General features: G+C 42.6%; 2 protein-coding genes across 2 annotated transcripts in view; both read left to right on the forward strand.

The window, feature by feature from the left end:
• kek5 (leucine-rich repeat, immunoglobulin-like domain-containing kekkon 5 protein) overlaps window positions 1-16527 on the forward strand; it is a 102416-nt gene that overhangs the window by 17643 nt on the left and 68246 nt on the right. The gene's annotated exons all lie outside the window — the stretch shown is intronic.
• LOC112590607 (uncharacterized) lies at window positions 14149-15420 on the forward strand. The gene is made up of 3 exons (XM_025307627.1): window positions 14149-14767; window positions 14872-15013; window positions 15125-15420. Exons 1-3 carry the CDS (start codon window positions 14577-14579, stop codon window positions 15191-15193), a joined length of 402 nt encoding a protein of 133 aa, XP_025163412.1. The 5' UTR covers window positions 14149-14576; the 3' UTR covers window positions 15194-15420.

The raw sequence follows: 16527 nt of genomic DNA on the forward strand, positions 1-16527 counted from the left end.
ATCTGGTAGACGGCGGGCTCTCCCACGAGATTCCCGCGCGCTCCCAGGCGACATATGGCTTCTGTAATTTTCGTACAACTTGTATTATATCAAGCGACCTCCCTTCCCTCACTCCGGTCCCTCTTGCTCTCTTTCCGCCGGCGTGCACCGCTGTTCTGAGGGCTGAATTTTTGCACGTACAAATTCCCTTCCTCGATCGCGGTACTCGTTCTCGCGCGATAAGTTATGAATGCAATATCATGAATAATATTCGTTGCGGGTCTGAAACACTGGAAAGCCTGCGGGGTAGTCGGATGTATCCACTACCGGCACGCAAATCGTATTTCAGCGAATTTATACATGTTCTTTCGGCTTCCTCCTGGAGGAACAGGAGCGTTCGCGGCGTACTTTAATTAAATTAATAATCCATGCTACTTTTGATGTAGGTAATAGGCATGAGAACGATGGGAATGCTTTGGAAAATATGAATAACTTATACAAATTGGCGCGAGCGAGGTCTAAGGGTGCGAAAAATTTCAACACCAATCGGCACAAAATCGCGTTCGATAGCTCGACGGCAATTATTTCCGCGAATATTAGCGCGATTACTTCCTCAACGCCAAGCGTTTCCACCTCTCGGCAGTGGTAGCACCAATACCAGCATTCGCCGGCTCTCGACCGAGGGTTGCGTCGAAACGATACGCGCTCGAAAGGAATATCTACTACTTATCGCTTAACTCGAACGGGGAGAGACCTGCGGTCGACAGTGACGAATTTCGTCGTCGAATATTAATCCCCTTCGACTTATCGGCGCGGCTATTTTCCGCACCGGGCTCGGGCAGCCTCGTTACCTCTGAAATATCGATACCAGACGCACACGCGCGCGCGCGCGCGCGATCGAGGCTTTACCGCGGAAGAAAGCGGCCGGAAAAAAAGAGGAGCGACAAAAAGAAAATAAAACGGCAGAAACGCCGGAAAGACGCGCCAAGGGCAGGCGAGCGGGCGAGCGGGCGAACGAACGCATTAATGGATCCCTCGTAGCGTCGCAGCGCTTTCACGCGCCTGTGGCGAACACGTCGCGGATGAATAATAGCTCGGCGGCCTAATCGACGCACACAGTCACCAGTCATTTTTCCTTTATCCGTACGCGACGTTTCGCGAAAGCAAGCGCGCCTGCTCTATTCCCCCTTCGGGGATCAAACGGGTTCGCAGCTTTTAAATACCTGTCGGGCGTGCCGCGCAGCATACGCGACTTAGAGCGACGTCCCGCCATATTTCACGACATACGATTACGTATGCAGGATACACATTTTGTGACCCCGCAATGTTTTTCATGAATATGATACACCGCGCGCGGAAAAGCAACCGCTCGCTGGTAAAATTTCATCCACAATTATGAGAGACGTCTTACACACTGTGTCGAGGAGAAAATCTTCTTTTCTTGCTCCCCGATCATCCTTTTCTCCTCTTCGCGGAACATCGAAAAAGAGAGCGACTGGTAAATCAAATCAGCGGCGCGACGTGCTGCGGAGCTTACATCACGTTCCTCCTCTCCCTTCCCCCGAAAAAGCTTAATTGATCGTTCGCGAGAAGCAAAACCGTCGGTTCTTCGTATTACCTACGTATCGTACGATTGCCTGCCTGTCTGCCTGCATGCATGCCTGCCTGCCTGCCTGCCTGCCTGCTTACCCGTCTATCGACTGGTCGGCAGCGACTTTGTCGCACGCTTTAACGCGTACAGAATTATTCATGTCACGTAGCTCGCACTTTATACGGTATTGACTGCACGGTCCCCTATCACATAGAACGAAAAAAAAATATCGTGGACGATCGTGGAAAAAAGAGAAACAATACGTGCGCGAAGCATCGCGTCTTTAAACTGGCTAAGAGCGTTAAAAAACTCTCCTCTAAGCGGAGAAAACCATTACGTTGCATCACGCATTGCAGCAAAAAGGGGTAGGAAGAGAGGAGGGAATACTTTTAGAATGATGTAATTAGAGCTTACGACATAATCGTGTAATTGGTTTTCGTGAGTAGAACAAAATGTTGCCAATTGCGTCTGTCAAAGTTCGCTCCTATACATTTTACTTTATTAATCGACCAATCCTCATGTGTTTGTGTTTTTTTTCTCATTTCCTCTTTTAACTCTTTCGATGCAAAACATGACATGTGAAGTTAGCCGAAGCAACCGAAAAACGACAGTACTCGCGAATGCACTTGCGTGCACATCAAGCATTTTCATGCATTACATCTTCTGATGAAGTAATTCAAGAGAGAAATTATTTCCTTCGTGAAAGGTCTACTGCAATACCGAAATACGTATACTGAGATAATTTCTCGAAATATAATTTTACCGAAACATTGGAATTGTCTCGTTGTACATATAGCTGAGTGCATTAATATCTGCTTATTTGACTGTACGACAAGAGTGTACACAAGCGTGTAAACATTATTACATCTGTACGTGAGTTTTGCGAGTAATAGTTTCTCCTCTCGCAACAATTACGTATTCCGGGAAAATTGTATTTCGGGATATTGTTTCGGTATTCGGGTTCCTATATTATGACTTTTCGAGAGATTGTCCCAGATTGTTTCCAAATTCCGATATTTTGATTTTTCGCGACTGCGAATTCGAAAGTGCGATAATTTCGACATCATTTCGGGTATATTCGAGTTCGACTGGCACGTCTTTTTTTCAAGGAGGTTGGAAAAAATGAGTGTTGAGGTGTCTCTTTTGCGAGTCCACGCTCGTGCCGAGAAAGTGAATCATTCCGTGTCTTTGATGATACGGCTGCGCCGTAATAAGAACGCGATACGATTAAAATCGAGCAGCGAAGTGAATAAAAACGAAACCGCGGCGAACGGAATTAAGAGAATCATCCCTCTACGGGGGGGGGGTCATCCGCTCCAGCTGACAAAGACACACGGTCGTCAAACAAGCGAGAACGGATATATCGATACGCGTTCGTTACGCGATATGTATTCACCGAAATCCGTTGCTTAATCGTCGCGTTATTTATTGCGAAAACGGCAGCAGATCCGATGATCATGTTGTCACAGCGACAAATCGCTCGGTCCGATAGCCTTGAAATCGCCGGTTTATATCCGATATTTCATGCCGAATCGCCCCGAACAATCGCCGGCGCGTTATTCCGAGTGATTGTCTCGCCGATTGATTTTTATCCGCCCCTTCCTTCATTTCGACGAATTTTGGCCAGCGCGCAGCAGCGTATGTTACATCGACGTCCGCAATGATGAGCTATTTAACGTTAGGTATTGTAGCTGCACAACACGTAGCGCTCGCTCACACAATATCCACCCTCGGGAGCGGGATTGTTCGCAGTGTGACTACGAGGAGAAGCTACGCGTTATATTTCGAAACTCTGAAACTCACTCGCGTCCCCTGCGTCAACTATTTGTAACGTACTTAGGCGCGCAAGACTCATGCCGGAATCGCTACTCCCTCTCGGTCTCTGGGCTATGACTGCCAGAATCATGCTCGATTATGACGACGATCGTTCCCGAACTTTTGATTCACGCGCGATCAAAGATTACGCAGTTTCTCGTAAAATCAGCAATGTTCTCACGCGGGGCAACAATTCTCCGCGCGATACGCGATTAATCTCCGGTAAACTTTAACACGAGCGAAATTTTTACGATTTTACTTGAGCTCGACCCGAGGAACTCGATTACCACGTTAAACGGTCGAAAGTTTCCGACAAACGATTCGGACGCGCGAACAAATGTCTACCTCGGCAGGAGTCAGCTGCGTATTTGCCGAAAAATTTGTAGCCGGGGAAAAGCGCGACGCTCTTGGGACAACCTCCGTAGGTACAACGAACAAGTGACGCAACAAAGTTTCCAGGGATGAGCCGAGTAGTGTGAGAGATTCCGGAGCGAAATACCCAACGCCGCTCCCTGTCGCGCTTATTTCTCCGACCGCTTTCTATCTGTCGGACGCGCGACTTTTTCTTGAGGAGCGACATGGCCACCGATAACGTTACCAGCGATAGAAATGTTATTAACGAAAAATCAATGGCGAATTTCAAGTCTGACGATCGAGAGACATTATTTACATTTATATCATATAGTTCTCCCCCATCTGTCTCTATAGATTTATCCTCTCTCCATCTCTATCGACAGATGAACGATGTACAGTCGGAATGTATTAACGTGTAACGTCAGTAAATACGTATTTTTTCGTATAGTTGATAAATTTGCGTAATCTGCTCGTGAAAATTACGAGTTTGCGCATGCAAAATTCTTACCGAAAAACATGATCGATATGTACATTTCGTAACAGGTCGATAAGTCCAACTTAATAATGATTTTAATAATAAATGACCCTTCCCATCCCGTAACATCACCGATTGTCGATGAATTGCGTATTCCTGCAAAAAGTGCATCAAGCATACGGCAGCTATTATCCCATCGGATGAAATTGTAAATATGCACAGAGGAACAATTCGTTAAACATTGAAAATCGTTTTTGCGTGCAGTGCAGTAAGCAATATGAAAATTTGTCGACTCGACTGTCGATGACGCTTTATTTACCCGTGCCTCAACTGATTCTCTGATGCTTTGGTCAGATTTCAAAAAATATACTCGTGTTCTCTCACTTTTAACTCTAGAAGGCTAGTATTAATTTTCAACATTTTCGTTTCCAGTACAATATCTCTCAGGCGTACAATTCTCTTTTGAATGTGTTAAAATTTAGGTTGAAAGCTAATATTTATGATGTAATGTTTCGATGTCGAAGATGATTATAATTAAATTAGAATATATTTTTAAACCTATTTCGTCGTACTGAATAAAAAGGAGGTAGAAAACATTAGAAAAAAAAAAGATCACTGAAGCTACAAATACATGGAAAAGATATTGTGGTAAAAATTATAACAAAAATACTCCTCTTTATATTATTTGTTGTAAGATTTAATTGCTATAAAAATAACTATAAAAATAACTAAATACAAAATAACAGAACATTCAAGCAGTTGCAGTATTGTATGGTAAAAATTCAAATGTAATACTTTTAAACGAATATATAACAATTTAATCATCAATCGTCATATTTCTGTATGGTCCAACATTAAAAAAATTAATTTATATATAATTCTTGCTACAATATTTTGTCCATGTCGACTGCGGAAGCGTGGAACTGACTCTCTGGGATTAAAGCGAGATTAAAATTAACAGCAATTAATTTGCAATAAAATGTTGCTCAGCGATCAATTTATGAAGTATTTTGTCGAGCAAACGTATCCCCGTTAATTACCGTAACATCGCGCCGCAAATTAAGACTTGCGCGACGTTTCCCCTCTGTCACTCAAACGACCGTCGACTTTGTACTCTCCCGCGTGCTGCGCTTTCTAACTCGGCATTTTTAATCCAACATAATAATGTCTCCTATATCCGTAACTGCCTAACACCTCGTAAGAAGCGTTACGCAATTCTCGCCAGGGCGTTTAATTTCGTCGCGACCTTCTGCTTTCCGTGTCTCTTAAAACTTTGGTTTTAATTAAAGTTTGTTCTATCTGTTACTCGCTTGTTTGAACCATTGCCGACTTACTTTCATTTCCGCGCCCCGTCGTGGATAGCTTAAACTTTTCTCGCGACACAGAGCTTACGCACATTTTTCGCAACATAGCGCGCACGCAATCCTTAATCCTTCCCGTGTTTGGGGCCAAATTTTTGTTTCATATTCATAAGTTATATTACGATTTATACGACGTTCCGTGCAACGAATTATAATTTGCAACGGGCGTATTTTCGCGCAATCGTCAATCACGCAGACTCCATCGTCGATGCGTCGGTCGCGTCGATATTTCTCAGTGTTTACCAAAAACATTTCCGTCACGTCACGGCACGAGCTATCACTCATGATTCGTATTTCAGGACGAAAGCGTCGCGTGCAAACTGTTATTTGCCCGTGCAATTTTACATTAAACACGAGCACGAGCGTTACAATTACCCGTGCGTATCGTTGATTCCAAGTCAACGGTTTGATTTTGAAAAAAAAATCAAACGTTGCGACGTGTTACAGAAATGAAAGATTCGATCTGCGAAATCGCGAAATGTAGCGATAGTAGTAGCGGTAGCAGTGGTGGTCGTACATCCAGCTGGCGCATGGATGGCGCAAAAATATCGGGAACGTATCTTTAAAAAATGAAAACACAAAGCCTCGGACATCCCGGCAACTGCGTCACTCTGCAGTCCGCGCTCGCATGATGAAATTTGCACGCGAAATGCGATGTATATCTATCTCTTTGCCAAGTTAACCGGCACATTTCACCGAACTTTTTTCAACTTTCTTTTTTCCCTTTCTCTTCTCTTTATTTTCTGTTGTTTTTTATTTTTCCTTTTTCTTTTTTTTCCCCTTTTTTCAAAACATCTCGTATTTGAGAGCGCTGTCTACAGCGCGTCGGCGCTCTCACAGGACTCGCAATTAATACGGGCCACAGGCCATAAATACGAAGCACCGTAAATTAACGAGATACGCACACATCACCCTCGCGTTCGCTTGTGCGTGCCATTGTACGGCTACGTTGGTTGTACAAAGACTTTACTCGTTTTTATAGAAATATCTCTTCTCATTGATATAAAACAGTGAGACTCGTCGAAGTGGCGTGGGGCGGAGGCGAAAGAGGAGCGGAAACGTACGAGCGCGATAATCGTCGACAATTGCCGCCAATGCGGTGGCCAGTGCATGCAGCAAGAATTACGCACGGCCGATAGGCCGTCGCATTTATAAACGCCGAGTGTCGTGTAATGAAAAAAAAAGAGGATGGGGTTGCGGCCACACGAGACGCGGACGCGGCGAGCGGGAGAGTGCGCGCGCGCGAAATGAACCATGAGATTAACGAATGGGTCCGAACTCATATCCGCGCGTCCCATTTTGCCCGACCAATTAATTATTTAAAACGCTTGTGCCTGGAAACAACACACGGTCCTGTTGATACTCATATTAACGCTTGCAAGATAAATGACAAAGTCCACCCTCATTGTCCCCCTCTGTTCGCATGGTCGTGCTTGTTCGAAAGTATATACATAGCCTAGCGCGGTATACAGGTGACCTCCAAGTTTGTCCGATTGCGTACGCTTCTGTCCCGCGAATGCCTTATTATTGATAAATTGATAATTGCTCGAAGTTTCCGAACAGCCACATCATTTCTAGCATTTCTCATGACTGTTGATTAATATAGAATGCATTTCTATTGCGTACTTGATTATATACGTTATATATACTTCTTTATGTGCAAATAAAAGAAATTTCATTTTCCTTTATTATATATATATAATGGAAATGAAATTTCCATGATGTAGATAATGGATATTTTATTTCTGTCATATCAAGGATGAGAAAATGTGTCGTTTTTTTTCACACTTTTCCACTTTCTGAGTCAGTCGATAATTATGAGAAATACGTAGCTAGACACGAATGCCTTAAAAATGTTCTGCTACTGTCGAGCCATGATGAATGAATAATAAGACATTCGCGATATCGAGAATACATCGTCCGCACGAAGTGACGAAAAGCAGAGATATTGACAAAAATAAAAGAAGAAAATTCGCAAAAGAGAGATATGTTTAGGTCATATGTGCTTTTGCATGAATATCTGTCGTGAATATCATCTTAATAAAATGTTACTAAAATGTTTCGTTGTATAATTTTCGATAGAACAAAAAATATTCCCATTTGCCAGAATTCAGCAGAGCCCGGTTACACAAGGCTGCTCGCGAGACCTCTGCTTGAAAGTTAATGATCCGAACCGAATTATCGGCCGTTATGAGCTTTTGTTGGCCGGAGATAATAAAAGGGAGAACTTTACTTTTCGACTTATCCTCTTTGAAATTTAGGCCGTAACGACGCTTCGCGTCAAGTGGGGGATATTTGCCCGGTTTCTCATAAGCGAGAGGAAGCGTTCCCAGTGTGTGTGTGGGAATGTGACACTGAATAGGCGGAATTAATGGGAATGACGGACTCGAGAGTAATAACCGAGAGCTTTCGGTCCTCCAATGGGTGCTACTACCGCACAGTTGCATTGAACGCGTTCAAGCATTGAACATTGCGTGATAATCGGATATCTTTTGTGTTCATTATAGATATTAATTAAATCAATATATACTTGAAGATATTACACTGAATATTGCACTTTTTAAACCGTGAACAGTTATAATGCACGAATTCCGAAGCTCCGGATGAAGACCCTAATTAATAACCAAGTAAATATTGCAATACTTGCTATAAATTTTAGTTTTACTCGAAACTTGTTGCGATCGGTGATATGTTAATTTTACTATTAAAAGAAACGAATACAGCTATCGCACATTGAAGCGCTGTCAGTAATTGGGACATTTACCATACGCTATCGCATTAATCTATTTGGGGAAGATAAAATCATATTCGTACGGTCTCGGACCGGAGTAATGTTATAATACATACGTAACTTTAGCGTTTGGAATATATGTAGCTTAACGTATGTAACTGTATTAATTTGAGGAAAGGGAAGGAATTGACATCTCGTTAACTGTGACATCCAATTAAACGAAAACCTGGCATACATATCGCGATTGCGAGTACCGCTATATCGCATAGCCTGCATCAAATCCGATATTATCACGTAACCGCAATGCATGATATCTGCATTAGTTGCTAACAGTGTATTTGATTATCAACTTAATGAATTACACTTACCGGGCTTTTCTCCAATTGAATAGGATATTAATTTGCTTTATCGTGCGTATATCGCGGTTACAATTAACTCCGTCAACGCAGATACGTCGAATATTAACATTGAATTATCATCTCACAAAATAGGCAAATCAGACTGTATTCGATGTCTAAATTCGCCTATTGTTTTCGGGACTCGCGGCGGTGCACGCACAAGTGCTCAGACTGAAGCGAGCAAATCAAACGACGAAGTTGCGTCTATATCGAATTATAACCAACGTCGGGGTACGCGTCGACCACTTTCTTCGATCGCTCCGGGCCCATTTGGGCGTGATTTTATCAGACCCAAATATTAAACCCGCCGCAGTCGTTTTACGCGAACGAATTTGTGCTCCATTTCGAACCGCCTGCGAATTCCAACTTGAAGGCTCATGCGCTCATCCACAGTAACTGTTCGCGCGAATAGCCGTTATTATCTTGGATAATAATAACTCGGAGAGTAACGCGACTGTGAATTGGAACGTAACCGGTAACTTTTTTGCGGAAATGTATGCAGCGCGTGAAAACGTTCGCGCGCATGGAAAAACTCAGTGGCAAGGAAAACCAGCGTGAGAGTGTGAGTGTCGAGAAAGAGGGAGAGAGGGAGAGAGAGACAGAGAGAGAGAGAGAGAGAGAGAGAGAGAGAGAGAGAGAGAGAGAGAGAGAGAGAGAGAGAGAGAGAGAGAGAGAGTGTGTGTGTGTGTGTGTGTGTGTGTGTGTGTGTGTGTGTGTGTGTGTGTGTGTGTGTGTGTGTGTGAAAGAGAAAAGGACAGATAAAGAGGAGAGAAAGACGCAACTGGCGAAACTCGCTACTATGACATGTAGTCGGTAATCCGATGGGAAATAAAAGAGAGAACCGGTAATTAGAATATTCAATATGCGAGAGCGACAAAGAACGGAACGACCAAGTTCTGCGCAAGTAGTGTGCGCTCTCTTTGTCGTTTGCGTACGCTGCGAATTTTCTAATAAGAAATATTCTGGTACGAAAAAGAAAATAAATATACCGCGTTCTAAGATTTACTGACGCAAAAAGTTATGTTCGAATCGCACATGAAATTGACGAAATGCGAAGAAAAATCAATATATTAAGTCGAGACGGATATAATTTTATGCAATAAACGATATACTTATGGGGTGAACGTGTGTGTCGCCCTTCGACGTTACGTGCGGCTTATCGTTTCCTTCGAACGCGGACCAAAGTTGGTATATAGTCACAGCTTTGCGCAATGCAATCGATAAACGAGAGTTAACGATTACTACGAATTTGGCTACGTCAGATCTTCAACTTTGACGTTCATATATATATATGCAGCAAGTCGGTCTTCGATAAAAGATTGTAAAAATAAAACATATGACATATATTGCAAAAATGTCAATTATCATCAAAGTCAATCTTTTGGTTTATCGCATTATTAAGATAGATAAAATAAGACATTTGGACGTGTAAAAAGCTGTGTATTTTATTGGACAGCAACGTTTCTTCAAGTGACAAAGCTAATAGTTTGTTGCTAGATATTTACAGACTGGAGAAAGGTATCTTGACTTTGGATTAATGACTCAAATGACACAGTGACTTAGAGATCTTTCTTGTCCTTTAGAAAACGGTCGTTAATTACATTTAACGTTGCCATCACTGAACCGTCGTAGACGTAACAGCGAGATGCTGTTGGAACATGAATTAACTAATCGAGCTGTCTCGTGATGTTTTTCGAGTTTCGATATATCAAGTTTGGATCAAATATGTAGATTTGCTGAAGCAATATACTTTTCACCGTTTGGATGCAAATAATGTATTACACTGAAAAAATCTAAAAAATAACAAATTTTTGTGCAATGAGTACTAATAACATTATTACTTATTACTGATATTTATGTTTCTACAATAAAAATCATTTCTCAAATGAGAAAATATACATTTTTATACTTTCTGTAGTTTTTCTATCAAATAATTTTTTATTCCATTAAAATAAACGAAAATATAGATTTAAAGAAATATATGTTATTAGTATCTAACGAGTAAATTTTTTTTTCTTTTTTTCTCTCGGTATATTTTCTTTCGTGACTTTCGGAATACGTGTGTGTAAAAATGTGCTGGACAGAACTATCACTTTGTGGGGACTATTCGTTCGAATTATCATTAAAACTACTATCGGACTAATTAAAATCGGACTGCAAAATTGATATAACATTGTTTAATTAAGAGTGAGGTTGAAGACCGAAAGACCAAGGCAAAGACGCGCGAGAAAGATACGACAGTCATACGATGGCGGAAGTGAGAGGTGATAAAGAAGGAACTGTAATTGGGGATCGTTTAGCCGGGCAACATAGTCATTCCCGCTGCAAACGCGAATCCTTTCGATTACCGGATTTTCGGCATTGTTCCGTTGGCCTTTGTTCGCATGAACGTTTTTCCGGGAGTTTCGTCAATTTAAAGTTTCTCCCTGAGTTTCTGCCATCTCATCCGTGATACCTGCCTGCCACCCCTGCACACCCGGTTTTCCGCACTTTTGTCTTCCTTTCATCTCTTACAACTATTTCGTCCCCTTTCATTCACACCCACGGCACGTCGTTACCCTACGCTATTCATACTCGCATCCTCTCTTTCTACCTTCATCATATATTTACCGCGCATTCAACAACATTATACTCCCGTTATCTCTTGGATTTTAAGTAGCGGCGAATGTTGTTCTCTGTTGGGATAAGAATCGATGAAACATTCGCAGATATACGTGACATTTACGTGAATAAAATCTGAAATTCACGATGGCGACACGATTCCGCAATTACATCGATTATCACGCGATCAAAGTGCAACATTCCGAGTTTGAGGATGTCGTTGCGATTGCTCATTGACCGAGACGAAATCCCGGCGCTGAAACAGGTCGTTTCGTGGTTGTTACACGTTAGTTTAGGGAGTAAGGGTCGATTAGCTTGGCAGAAGTCGGAGTTAAGAGCATAAAGCATACTCCTGAGTTCTGGTTTGGCCGATTGCCCGCGTCTTCATTCCCTGGACACCCACCACCCTCTCAATTCTCCCCCCTCTTTCTCCTCCCCACTCGTTGACTCGCTTACTCATTCACTCAGTCAGTCAGTCAGTCAGTCAGTCACTCACTCACTCACTCACTCACTCACTCACTCACTCACTCACTCACTCACTCACTCACTCACTCACTCATTCACTCACTCACTCACTGACTCACTCACTCACTCACTCACTCACTCACTCACTCTCTCTCTCTCACACTTTCCGTAGTACAATTCCCTGCGGAGCCGAAAGCTACGGCACCACGTTTAAACGGAAGGGACGTGACGTTAAATGGGTACACCTAATACCCGCGAGCCTGAATTATACGACAGTCCTTACCGCTCATTTGGTATTCCGCGAGGATAATTTCACCTGAATCCATTAGGCGTTCGCAGGAGGCGCACTCTCGCACACGCGAACGAGTAGTGTTAGGTTTCCCTTCTTCTGTTGCGCGAAGACGCGTGAGCAACCGCGTCGTCGGGCAGAGAAAACGGAAGAGAGGTAAACGCATTATCATCCGGGTCAGATCCTTTAAGACGATCCCCGCCAGATGTGCATAAACGCATTACGCCGGCTCATTTCGTCGGCTCTTGGATATATCTTTATGGCGACGTGCCTTTTCCGTCACAACGCGACGCGAGCCTTACTGCGGCGCGGTGTATTTTAACATTTCGCCACCAACGTTTTTACTGCCAGAACGTTATCTTTCTCTTTCGTAGAGAACATATTGAATTTACGCGGATTAGCGCCGACATCCGCAATTGCTGCGATCGCGGCGTTTAATATTCAATATGAATAATGCACAGACATATAATTAACGATAATTAGAAACATTTAAAATGTGAATTGATAACGCGTGTTACTGCGGAAAAAGTCCCCCCCCCCCTCCCGTTTCCCGTTGTAATATTTTAGCCCATGATTTCCGGGTCCTTCTGACAGAAATGCGTGCAAAAATGCGGAGCATCAAGCGATAAAAAAAACAAGTGCTTCAAATAGTCCGTTGAATGAAGTTTGCACGGTAGATTATGGCAAATGTAAAAGCGTAACGTACATTTAATCATTCACGCGAAGCTTATGCTTATGATATAAAGCGGGGATACCGGTACTGCACGTAGAATGAATTTCTTCTCTCGTTTCTTTGCTCATAGCCGTACAGTAATTAGTTATTAAACGGTACGCTTTAATGCTATGGCTTTGTGAGAAATACATTTCTACCGATCTCATTACGTCCCTATCAAAACTGGCGCGGCCGAGCTGTTTGCTGGAAAATATATCTCGCGATTAAAATAATCTCGAAATTCATGAAAGTGCAAAGTACGTACGTATATAGCCTTCTTTGACACGGCGACACACATTAACATTTTTTTATTTTGTAATTGGCCTCGTTGCGTCTTGCTCGTCGAAACAAAGTGTTTAATATAAAATATCGCTGCTGCGGACTCTCAAACATCAAACGGATTCAAATTCCGATAATCCATTAATATTTCAAGTGTCATGCAACAAACAAAAGCTTTTTTACTGAAAGAAAGTAACAAAATCGGGAGCTTGTTCTGTGCTTCTTACGAGAAAATGACTGAGAGGAAAGAAAGAGAGAAAAGGAGAGGGAGGAAGGGGGAGAGAGAGAGAGAGAGAGAGAGAGAGAGAGAGAGAGAGAGAGAGAGAGAGAGCCGCGTACTTACTTTGATACTTTTCGCTCAAGAATGTAATAAATAATTTCGTTTACACTTACGTGCGATCGTGTTGATACCGTTGACATGAACAAGTAATTAATCAAGTTGCTGTGCATGCTTCTGGAAGATTCCGGTTATGCAAACATGAAGACGGTTTACGGTCGCGTTCAATCTCGCACATATGGCCGTTAATATTTCGAGTACCATGAAATATCAGCTTTTTTTACTGAAAAAAGGTAGTAAAATTGTAAAAAAATTTTTCCGTGCCCTTTGCGAGAAAATAAGAGAGGGAAAGGAAGAGAGAGAGAGAAAAGAGAGTGTGAGGGAGAAAGAGAGAGAAAAGGGATAAAAGCTACGAAATTATTTTGATATTTTTCGTTTACGGGCGTAATAATTTGTTTCGTTCTTACTTACACACGATCGTGTTGATGCCGCCGGCGTCAGCAGGTACTTAATCAGGTTGCCGTGCTTCTAGAAGATTCTGACTTAGCATGCACGAAAATGGCGCTTACGCTCGCGTTCGTTCGAATTCGCTCGGTTTTGCGCTCGCATTGCATTTGGCCGTTAATATTTCAAGTGCTATGCAAGAAACATCAGCTTTTTCACTAAAACAGGTAATAAAATATGTAGCTTGTCCCATATCCGTTACGAGAAAATGAGCGAAAGAGGAGAAAGAAGGCGACAGAAAGAGAGGGAAGAGAGAGAAAGAGAGAGAGAGAGAGAGAGAGAGAGAGAGAGAGAGAGAGAGAGAGAGAGAGAGAGAGAGAAGAAGAGAGCCGCGAAATTACTTTGATACCTTTCGCTCAAGGATGTAATAATTCGTCTCGTTCACACTTATGCGCGATTGTGTTAATGCCGCCGGTGTTAACAGGTTGCCGTGCATACTTTTAGAATGTTCTAGAAGATTCTGGCTATGCATGCAATGCAGGAAGATGTACTCTCGCGCTCGCTCGGATTCACTCGGAATTGCTCGGAATCGTTCGGGATCGTTCGGATTCGCGCTCGATGGCTTACATTTGGCTGTTAAGATTTCGACTCTTCTGCAAGAAACATCAGCTTTTCCACTGAAAGAAAGGTAATAAAATTTAGAACTTGTTCCGCGCACAGCCTTAGTGCACGGGTGCAATAATTCGTCTCACTCATACTTACGCGCGATGGTGTTAATGCCGCCGGTATTAACGGATTGCCATGCATGTTTCTAGAATGTTCTAGGAGATTCTATCTACGCATGCACGAAAATATCGTTTACTTTCGCGCTCGCTCGGATTTACTCGGAGTCGCTCGGAATCGCTCGGGGGATCGTTCAGATTCGTGCTCAGTCGCTTGCATTTGGCCGTTAAGATTTCGAGAGCTGTGCAACATCAGCTTTTCTGCTGAAAAAAGGTAAAATTTAGAACTTACTCCGTATACGGCCTTAGTACACGGATGCAATAATTCGTTTCATTCGTACTTATGCGCGATCGTGTTGATGCTGTCGGCGTCAACAGGTATCTGTTCAGGTTATCGGGCATGCTTGTAGAAGTTTCGAACTGTGCGTACATGAACATGTCGCTCGCTCGGATTCGCACTCGATCGCTCGTATTTGGCCGTGCTCCGAAACACGCAGAACATGCACCGACATCGGCGCTGGTAAGTAGCGTTTTATTTGTAGGCGAAATGAATTCTCAGGCGCCGACGATAGCAAATAAGCTCTTTCCCGCGCTCGATACAGCTTAACTCCTTTTCCTCCGTCAAATATAGCTCTGTGCACGGCGCCGCCAGATAAACAGCGGGAGAGCCGGGCTTTCCATTGAAGAGCCAACCAATTGAATTTTCTGCAGGTTCTCGTCAGTCGAGGAACGCAAGTGGGAAGGTAACTTTTCACGATCTACTTCCGGTCTTCCGCCTCCGCGCGGCCGAATGCGTATTAAACGAAAATCCGTAAACGCAAATCCTCTTCTGGGCGGTTCGCGCGAGAAGAATGAACGCGGCCGGTCATCGACTTTTACTTCCTCGAGACAAAGTCGTGCAATTAAAGTGAGACCACGCGGAAAATATCCTCGCAGAACGATTCAGAATTTATTTCTTTTTTATCGAATAAAACGGATATCGTGGTGACGACACTGTAAATAATAAATAGCATAATTTCCGAATATTTTCACGTAACACTCGTCAATAGGATTCGTGTTTACCGCTCATAATCAACGGGAAAGCTCTCGTAGGTCTGGATTATTGCATATTAGATCTCAAATTGCGCTGAGAATTGGTATTAATTAACGACCTGCAGGCCACCGCGAACAAAGTTATTCTCGATTAAATTTTCCTATAATAAATTCAGAGAATATTGACGAATGGCGGCAAACCATCTGACGATCAATTAAATAAACTCACTGAAATTTAATGAAAGTTTTATTGTCTTGTCGCGTGTTTTTATCATAATTCCGTCGTAATTGTAACATTATTGAGAACGCGTGGATCTGATATTTTCAAATGAAATTGTTCCGTCCGTTGGTTATGCGAAATTTATCTTTCGTTTATCCAGCATTATTTTTTCATCTTTATGATACGACCCATTACCGGCGCGGATAAACAGCATTATCCTATGAACGAGGGATTAATTCAGCGACCGACCAAGCATTTATACCGGATACTGAATATCCACATTACGCAGCGTGATCTATTTAATAGCGGGCGAAGTAGCGCTTCGCTGAACGGCAGCATTCAAGATATATATGTATATATGTGTATATACACATGTATATGTATATATATATATACACACACACACATATGTGTGTGAGAGATAATAGCAGTTCATTTTTTTTTCTCTTTTTTTCTTTTTTTTACATCAAGTTTATGATGGCTCTGTATTTTCAGAGATGTGCGAGAGCACATTCGTGCTGAAAGCAACAATCGATATATAACAAACATCGGCCGTGTTAGAATTTATCTCGAAATCGGTATCCCTAAATCATAAAATTGAATAGAAGCTCAGCTCGCGTATCTCTCGGTACATAACATAAAACACGAACTACACTAGCACAAACCGTCTAACTACGGCGTGAACTGGGACTGCTCCTTATATTCCTTACAGTAGCAAGGATTTCGTTTACACTATAACATACTACCTACGGTTATTACGTTCTCAACGTTCTTCCGTGCAC

The sequence above is a fragment of the Harpegnathos saltator genome, unplaced genomic scaffold, assembly GCF_003227715.2.
Source record: "Harpegnathos saltator strain DR-91 unplaced genomic scaffold, Hsal_v8.6 scaffold93, whole genome shotgun sequence".
Classification (NCBI taxonomy): domain Eukaryota; kingdom Metazoa; phylum Arthropoda; class Insecta; order Hymenoptera; family Formicidae; genus Harpegnathos; species Harpegnathos saltator.